Below are 9,784 nucleotides of genomic sequence, written 5' to 3'. Positions count from 1 at the left end.
GAGTCCATCCTGCCCACTGTGGTTAACTACATGAGAAGTGAAGAATTTAGGTAATCCCATTTCAAAGGTCTTTAAACTGTCAAAACATCACAGAAATAGGTCAGAAGTGCAAGTTAAAAGTTAAAAAGTCCTATGAGAACCCAGTGCATTGAAGTGTGAGGACTACCCAGCAGAGTCCTTTAGAGAACATTGTTTAGAAACTGGTTTCAGCACTTTTATTTTTAAAAAAAGGTTAGTGTCTACCAGCACCCACCCAGCTAAGTTGTGTGAACGTCGCTTGTACCCAGTGTCATGAGCCTTGCAGCCGAGTTTTATCGGAGTAGTCCTCACCAAAGCCACAGAGGCACAGGGAGAAGCGTGGATGATGCCGAGCTAGAGTACCCTTTTGTGTTCAGAATAGGGCCCTGGTGTGAATTGATTTTGGGAATTGCAGGAAGCAAAAGTTGATTGAGAAAATAAAGAACGTTTCTCTCTCCTGTCAGCAAGTTTCTTGCTAAGTCATCTTAAAAAGCCATCTGACATATATTTAATATGTGAACAGCTTCAGTTGCCAGGATTGAGCACTGAAGGGACAGACAGACACTTCTTTTCATTTTCTGATTTCTGTTTGAGTGTTGGGGAGTAGTGTCAGGGACAGAACAATACACATTTTGAGCAAGATATTCTCTGTAAGTAAATCCTGTTACCTGCCTTAAGAGGGAAGAAGGGAAGGGGTGTGAGACCTAATTAGATATAATCAGTAGGAATCACCTTTCAACATGCATTTGAGTGTCTGGGTTCAAACATGTTATGAGAAGGCTATAAATTTTAAAGTTAGCAAAGCAGAGAGTTCTACCTCAACTCAAAACCACCAGTGCTGTGGTAGAGTCTCATGTCACAACTTCTGACCTGAAAAGTTACTGAAACTTTATCAAAATACACCATAAACACCCACATTTCCGTAGGCACTAGGGAAGCGCAGGCCGCAGCACTGAGGAGTGCAGGAAGGTAATGCTTTGAGCAGGATGGCAGCACTGCCTTGGTGGTGCTGGTACGGACAGGTAACCAGCTGCTTTCTTGAAGCACTTGGGGTGGGGGAATAAAAGCATGCGCTTACTTACAGAATTAACTAAAAGGTTACAGGAGACAGTGACAAGGCAGGAGGACAGCCAGGATGCTGACACTCGAGATGCTGACACTCAGCTGACAGCAACTGCACAGCTATTTCAGCCCAGAGGAAACAGCTCCTTGACTCCATTGGCTTGTCTAACCATGACAGGCACAGTGTGGCTGACACAGGCTTTCTTCCCAGAGCCGAAATTCGCCTCGCAGGGCGTCAGGGGATACCTGGACACTGAAGCAGATGATCATTGCTTCCTCAGAATAGGACAGAACTGGTTTAAATGTTTTCTTCAGGAGTCTGTTCATCTTTTCTGGTCTTCATGAGTGGATATAGTTAAAGAGGAGGGATGTTGCTGTGAGACTCTCTCCAGCCCACAGCTGATTGTTTATTTACTTTCTCTAGCCTTAGCACGCAGAAGCGCTGTGCCAGAAACTCACCCACGCAGCTACAGCAGTGTCTCTCCCTACCATACTCGCATAAAACCCCACCCGCTCAGTTTGTCACGGATCTTCAGTATAAAGCCTCCTTCTGTTGGAATGGGGGGGTCTTCCTAAATATCACTGAACACATTAAGAGAGGGCATGTCATTTTTAGAATGAGTTCTTAGCAGTTCCTAAGGGGCAAGTGCTCCAGCAGGAAAATTTTCATGCTTGACTTTCCTTTGCTTTAAAGCTAGAGCTGACGGGTTTTTTTAAACAGCTCCAGTGATGTAATTTTGATCTACCTACCTCGTCCCAGCAGGACTCTCTTACAAGGGCAGTAGAGAACGAGTTACCCTTCACCTCTTCCCCCCTTTTCCTTACCCTGCACACTGGAGCACTGGAAGTCTGAACTTCACTGTGAGGAGTTACAGACTATTCTGTTTCCTTGCAGATCCTGCCTTCACATCCCATTGCCTGTCCCAATTCTCATGCTACATAGAACAGAGACGAAGTCAAAATGAAATTCAGTCACTGCTTTGACAGCCTGGCCCCCCTTCCACTTGGTACGTACACTGAAGCAGCCCGCAGGATGTCATCATGAAAACATAAGTGTACCAGTTCAACAGCAGCAGATGCGTGATGTTAAATGTGAGGTAGACATTGTGTAAGAGTCACTATTATATTGAAAACAAGCTCATTAGGCATGCAGGCCACTGGCAGAACAGCAACGAACACAAATACACTTCCATGGATTTTTAAAGCAGTGAGTATTAAAGGCTGCTGCATGTCCTGTAGGATTTCCTTCCCCCACCCCAACATTTTACACACAGATTTGGAAGCGAGCAGCCACGTCACACAGGCAGCAGCGATGAGAAACTGCAAAGGTCAGGAGTCAGGTGTCTTGTCCAGATGTCTGCTGCAGCCCCGTAGACACAAAAAATACACCACGCCAGTATTAGTTATCGCGATACTGATCTTAATACTGTATCCTTTGTTGCCAGATGTGCAGCTAGGTTCTCTCGAAAGTCATGGAGATAATTGTATTGCTGAAAAAGTACAACCAGATTTGTAATGAGTGCTCTATACTTTCCGAAGAGGCACCACCCATCTTAAAAAGCTGTTTGAGACCCGAGGATGAAAACTGCACCCTCTAGTCTGTTTATTTGTTCTTTTGCTTACTCCAAATCTTCTGGAAATTTTCACCATCAGACACAGACCACATGGATCTCGGTTTGGATCCTGTGGTTTCTCATGAAGGGCACACGTGAGCTCAAGGTAACACAAAACATAGTCCTCATAGGTGGGATTTTCATGTCAGAACTCAAAGCTGCTTTATATGGATCACCAAGAGTATTACTCCCTCCATAATGAGTCCATGATGCAGAACACAGCCTTTAGCTAGTATGGTTATGTACAACAGTTTGTAGTAAGGGTTCTTAGGTCAACTCATACATCATGTGGAGTATTAATATGCAAGCATTCAAAATGAGATAAAAAAAATGTTGGTCAGCAGAAGCTAAAGGACAGATCATCCACCCCAAGTGGCTGTGAGGGCTTTAAACGACAACATTTGTTCATATACTTCCCTGCCTCTTCGACCAGGGATGCAAGCTGCCTCCTTGGTTTGTGAAAAACTGATTTTCAACAAGTAGTTGAAACAAGATTTGCCTTCCAGAAAGGCTTAGCGCTAACAAAGAGGCAGTCTTTAGGCAACTCCTTTTCCTCAAAAACTACTATCTTGTAAACTTTTTGAATGTCAGCTCCTCTTCCCTGTACATAGAACTGTTTTAAAAGCATAACCTCTAGGACTCCTATCAACAGAAATATGTACACAGAGTAGCTAAAAATGCCACCAAAAGAAGAAAAACCCATTATGTTCAGCAACTTAGGGCTCCCTCCACAGAGGTTTTAACACTATTGCTAGGGATACTTCTTAAAAGACAACTGCCGGTATATCGATGTGATAGCTACAGAAGATGAACATGGCCAGCTGGGTTAGGAAGATGGAGCAAAACCAAGGCAGAAAAATCAAGCAGATGTCTAATCTGCGAGGAGAATGTGAGCAACAGAAAAAGGGACAATAGCTTAGTGAGTGAGGAGCAGGGATAAGGAGGAGAAAGCAACAAGTTACTAATGATGGTGAGGAGCAGACAGGGAGAACAGCTGTTGAATTCAGTAGAGGCAGAACAAAACAGAATCAGCATGAAAGCAGAAAGCTACAAGCAGCTCAAACCCAAGAGAGGAGCAGGGGCAGCAGCTGTGGAGCATCTCAAAGACAGAAGAATCCCTCTGTGAAGTGAAGGAGAGGACTGTCCGAGCTCCCCCCTCCTGTTTCACCACATGTATTACCTGTTGTAGCCTCATTACCTTGATGGTCTGTATCGCACCAGATCCTCTCAAGTTTCTGAGGCTGTCTATCGCTTGCTGAGGTGCTAGCGCATCCGAAAGCTGAAGCAGGAGACATGCAGCTACTGTAAGGGAAAGGTATAGGCACATGTATGCTACTGAGCAGCTCTTGCTGTACGCAGTACCGCTTTTGCACAGTAATAGGTTTGTTCCATGAAAACCACTCTAGCAAAACTCAGCCTTGTCATATCGGGGTCACAGATCTTTCTGATATTTTGCAGAATACTATTTGTTGGCACTGGCCCCATCTCCCTGCTGCTCCTGCCGAAGCCTGCAGGCTTTGGAGACAGGCAAAAACCCTCCCACTTTTTTCCCCCCTGCCTTTCCAGCAGCATTCAGGAGGCACATTTTAAAATCTTTTAATGACAAGTCCCAGTACACCCCGTTAATTCCCCTTCGTGCTTTCTGACCACATTTGCTTTTTTGGCAACATCACAACCCCTTCCTTCTGGGACACACACAGTAACTAATGCCCCTGCGAGCTTTAAGGTGGAACACTGGGCTGAATAAAAATGCAGAGGAAAAGGTTCATCTCCTTTTCTCGAAGAGACGTTCAGGGAAGAGGGGAAAGTGCAATCCCATCAGTCAGAGGAGACTAAAATTTGCAGTGAAAACAGAGAAAGAGTCAGAAAGCAAGAGAGAACTTTCTGTCAGTCCCACTGCAAGACTGACCCTGCCTGACCCTCCATCCCCTCACCTACATACTAAGAGCTATACCATGACATACTTACGTCACTCACCACAAACAGTTTCTATACAGGCAGCGAATCCTACTACCATTTGACAACACCTTTCCCAAGAAACGGGCTCAAAAAACATTAACCAGCCTGCTACCTGCAGCGGCAGTTTGCATTGTAACCACAGTTAAGCTTCAAGCAGAATTTGGCTCCCTTAGTCAGTGCCATCTCAAGAGAATGGGCTTGTAAGATGGGTTAGTTAGTCAGGCACTGAGAGGGGAAAAGAAAACTGCTTACTGAGACATGAGCGTCCGACGCCACCGTAACAGCTGAAAGACAAGAGAACATTTGGTCGTAAGAAGCTATAATGCACTGCAACACCCAGAGCCCCCCTGATATGTAAGTGTACAGACACAATTCTTGCCTTAATATAATCAAGAGGAGCAGTGGTACAAGAAAGTTAACATTTCTATAGAAATACCTACAAGGCTGTCTCCCATTTATTCTTCAGACCTTCCTTTCCAGAGAAACTGCAATTTTAAAGTTCCCCTTCGTTCATGGTAATAGTCCCAAAGGCACAGGAGGACAGAAAATGGCATGATGATGGACAATCTCAATTTTCTTAAATCCTACTCCAGATTAAGGCTTCGATGATAGTTGTGAGCTAACGATAGCAGCAGGGTTCTGCATCAGCAGGAAGCCCAAGGACTCAGCAGATCTCTGTGCAGGGAGCTGTTGGCAGGATCATTCAGGGAACATGGAACTTGGAAAGCTCTTCCCCTCTACCCTGAGCTCAGCTACAAGCGTCTAAAGGAATTACTTTAAACCAGTCTCATGCAATCCGAGAGTGAATTTTGAGCTGCTGGAACCCACTGAGCCCCTGATAAACAGCCCTGGGGCGTGTTATTCTCTGACAACAGCTGCTTTAGCTTACAGCTCATATTGTATACCTAATATCCAACTAGGCTAGCAGCAAGGAGTCATATGGTGCCGTTCAACACACACTTTGAAGCGCTTGCTGGAGAGAGCAAGGGGAAATGGGAGATTCAAGGCTTACAAAGGACAAGTTAGCTCTGAAAGGGTGCAGGAGGAGAAATAAGCAGCTTTTCACAGCTCAAGCTAACCCTAAGGAATGCAACTGTCATTTGACAGGATTCTCTTTTCAGCTGGTCACGCATCTGGAGGGAAGCTGGTATCTTTTCCAGGAATGTGGGGTGAAAGGGAGGCAAGCAGAACCTACTGTATGATTGTTTTCCGGTTACTTTCCAGGCAGCTTTGGAGCTCTTCCAGAATTTTGCAGCACTTGGCAATGTCAGGAGCGTCGCCATCAGGAATAGGATAGTGGTGCACACAGATCCCATGCTGTTGGTACATGTCTATAAGGTTTGGGACTCGGTATTTTAAGAGCTCTCCTCTGGTACAAAGCACAAATATATCCTGGGTCCCATAGTTCTTTAGTTCTTCTGCCAACAGATTAAGACACTTACGAGTAAACAAAAGGCTATCAAGCTTAAGGATAAACAGATAAGCTACTTGGTACTGAGTTTCTTGTTTAATCTTTGAGGTTAAGACAACAGGAGTTAGCAATTTTGCTTTGAGCAGCATTTACTTCTGAGTCTCTCCTACATTTGCCTGCAGGTAACCCATGAGAAGAATTTTCTCAGTTCAGAGTGAGTCTCGAGACAAGCCTCACTAGAAAACATGTCAGCACTCAGAACAGTCTGTTAACTGCTGCCAGCTTAAGCACAATTCTGTCCCATCTCCAGCTGTGACTATGTCCAAACACTGTGGGTTTTTGCTATTAGTCTCCGCTCTGTTTACAGATGAATACTAGGCACAAATCTTTACGTGATTTTATCTTTTCTATCCCAATCTCACTTTCCTCTGGGAAAAGGAGATTACAAGTTTGTAATTCTTCTTGGTCCTAGCTGCTTTGAAAGTGCCTTCTGCACATGACTTAGCAGAGCCCATAGTTACTGTGAAGGATACTCAGACGCCTGCATAGCTCCAGCCTGGAAATACCCTGACTACTTATCCAATATTTGGTAAAGAAGCCACAGAGAAAGTGGCACTGCACACTTGAAAGTGATTTCTAGTACTCATAGCAGTGACTGTGCTAAGATATTTGCTGCATCTTCAAGCACAGTGTTACCAAGACTCAGATAGGCATCGCTGCCAGACATACCCATGTCTTTACTTTGTAAAGAACTGCCCTGCATTCTAACATCGTGGTGTGTACACGGACGACTATAGCATCCACTGTAAAAGTATGAAAGTATGAATGAAACACCACCGTTTTAGCTACTCAATGTCTGGATCCTTACGCCCAACAGCAACTCCAGCAGTCTCCAGACTGAGACAAAGTAAGCCTATAGCTTCTCAGTAACTTGTGCTTTCGGTTTACCTGCATGTTGTTCTTGCCGGTTACATGGAAGTGAGAGGCACTTATACACTGGCCAGAAGACTCACCTATATCTTTCTGAAGATTTCTTCTAACATCCTTAAACCTGCAACCTAAAACAAATTATGAATGACAATTACCACTCCAGGTAAGTGACATTTATGGAATGGCTGCTACACCTGAATGGTAGAGCACAGACAACCTCCCGCCAAACCCAAAGCAAACAAAGCCACACCCCAAATAAACCACAGTTCTTATTTATGCAAATAGATCACTAGCACAGAAGGCAGTTTAAACATTATTATCTGCTTAATACTGTAATGTAATAGGATTTAAAAAAAAAAAACCTGCCCAAGGTTTTAAGCTGCTATGCATTTTCCAGATGAAAAGTTTTGGATATTATATACCAGGGTACAGCTTAAATAAAAACCACAAAAAACCCACAAAACAAAAAACCCAAATAAATAAAAGGGCTGGGTAGAGATCACTTAAGAGTCGCCTGGTTGACTGGTAGGAAATAATCTCCCTGTTCCATAATACGCAGCACAAATCACATTAAAAATCCTCCTCACTAGTCAATCTTCAGTGTATCGCCACTTCCATTTTTCCCTCAGATGATGCTACCAAGGCATTTTTGCAACCCCTACAGAATACTGCATTGTGATATTCACAGCTAGTGTTTGGTTTGTGAGATGTAATTGCTCAAAATATTTGCACTGTGTCCTCCCTCTGTCTTCCCTCCTTCTCTCACAGCCCCATAGGCATACAATCTTTACACCTGCCCTGACAACAGTCGGGATGATGGATATCTCGAAACACCTTTTGAAAGCATGAGAGCAGAATCCTACCAACGAAGAGCTGTATCAGCAGGGCTACGGCTAGAGGTTAGCATCTGAAGGTTAAACAGCTATTACATGAACAGCTCAGGTAGCTAAAAAACATAACGCAGCTATTTTTTGGTATATATGTTAACTGGCATTCAAGTGTTAGTGGGATTTTCATCAGCACTGGCCATTACCCACCTCAAGATACCTTAAATTCAAATATAATTCAACATTTGTTTTCTAGTTCTTTGGTGTGGTATTAGTACCAAGCTTGTATTTCTCAGAGTTGGCTAATGAAAGTTAATTAACTGCTTTAAATGAAGTAGGGAAAGTTCACACTGTCACCATCAGCAGTTCTCTCTCTTTTGTGACCACAGGAGATTCACGATGGCTGCAGTTTTGGTAGTTAAAAATACAGTGAAAGCTTATATGTTTATTTTTATATCATGGCCTTGGTAGTGCAACCCACACGCTAAGGGAGAGCAGTACAGAACTATTAGCACAGTGAGTGAGTGTAATTTGAGCCCACTATATCTTATAAAGGAATTATTTTTCAGAGCAGTCTTGTTTCACTTATGTTGTTGCTTGTTATAGTGAGTCAGGCTAAAAAGCCAAATATTTAGAAGACAGCCACTATTCTCTTACCACTCTGCCAGATGATCTTGCATTAAGATGTTCTCTTGATTAGTCTTGGTATTAATGAAACAATTATTCCAGTGCTAGATTACAAAACAAGTCACCCCATCAAGTAAAAGGGACACAGAATTTTGGGGTACAAGATATTACCTCTCTTTAGCTTCAAACATACCTGCAAATTTCAACGAATGTTTCTTACCTGGAAGAGAACATAATCCCAGGAACTCGGAAGAGTAGACAGGAGACAAAGACAACCTATCAGAAAGTAAAAAAAAAAAAAAAAAAGCAGATCAGAACATTCTGATTATTTGAATAGAGATAACTCACTACTATACATGCCTTTTCTGTGGGACCATGAGAAGAGTTACATACCTATAATTAAATTTTAAGAATAAAATGGAAGTATTCCAGTGTTATTTCTACGACATCAGGCAAGGGAATCACACGTTTGGTAGTGTACTTCACCACATACCCCTGCCCAAGAGGAGGAGAGAAAGCACTGACAAATCCCCGCCTTGGCACTGAGACACTTGGGCTAGCAGGACCAATAGTGACCAGTAAACACTTCCAAAAGCCAGCCTGGCCCCACATCCCCTGACAGTTCACCAGCACCAACTTAATCCCTTTCCAGGGGCACCCTCAGGCCAACCACCACCTCAGTCCTCGCTCTGGAAGACCACCAGAGCCCGGCACGGGTTTCCTTCAGGAAAAAACTCCCGTTTCGCAGGAGAGGGATTTAATGCAACCCCCCGCGTAGTTTCTGAGGGAGAAGACACCCACGCCGGGGCGCGTCTCACCAGGAGATCGGGAGCGGCCTCAGGTCCTCCTCAGCGGCGTCTTCATCAGAGGAGTCAAAGTCGCCCGCTTCCATCGCGCAGGGCTGCGGCGGGAGGAGAGCGAAGAACTCACCTGGGGGCCGGGGCCCGCCCTGCCCCCTCGGCTGAGGCGGCCCTGAGGCGGCCCCGGGATCCAGAGCCCGGCCCCGAGCCCGGCCCTCACCGGCTTCACCATGGCGCCGCTCCCCTGCCGCCGCCGGTTTGAACTGTCCCCGCCCACCTGGCCCACCTCATTGGCCGAGCTCGTTCCTCCCTTCGCCCAATGGGAAGCTGCCGCGCGCCGCATGCGTGCAAAGCCAAGGGGCCTTCCTTACGGCTTCACGAGAGGAGCATTCTGATTGGTGAGTAGCGAAGGAGAGGCGGGCTTAAAAAAAAAAAAGCCGGCGGCGGCCATGCTTGCGCTGATTGGCTGAGGCGCTGTGGCGGGAAGGGGCTGCGTCTCGAGCCCCAGGAGGCTGTTGGGGGTGGGGAGCTGTGAGG

At 45.1% G+C, this 9,784-nt stretch overlaps 1 protein-coding gene across 1 annotated transcript; it reads right to left on the bottom strand.

Moving 5' to 3' along the window:
* Positions 1–2,483: 2,483 nt before the first annotated feature.
* Positions 2,484–9,479, bottom strand: CDKN3 (cyclin dependent kinase inhibitor 3). Its single transcript, XM_059819462.1, has 8 exons — positions 9,468–9,479; positions 9,266–9,348; positions 8,668–8,723; positions 7,077–7,121; positions 5,848–6,070; positions 4,905–4,936; positions 3,892–3,995; positions 2,484–2,570 (listed from the first exon to the last, which is right to left on the bottom strand). The coding sequence occupies exons 1-8, from the start codon at positions 9,477–9,479 to the stop codon at positions 2,484–2,486; spliced, it is 642 nt and encodes a 213-aa protein (XP_059675445.1).
* Between the last annotated feature and the right edge of the window lie 305 nt (positions 9,480–9,784).

Source organism: Gavia stellata, chromosome 7 (genome assembly GCF_030936135.1).
Source record: "Gavia stellata isolate bGavSte3 chromosome 7, bGavSte3.hap2, whole genome shotgun sequence".
In the NCBI taxonomy this organism is placed as follows: domain Eukaryota; kingdom Metazoa; phylum Chordata; class Aves; order Gaviiformes; family Gaviidae; genus Gavia; species Gavia stellata.
This window is presented reverse-complemented; position numbering and strand designations above follow the sequence as displayed.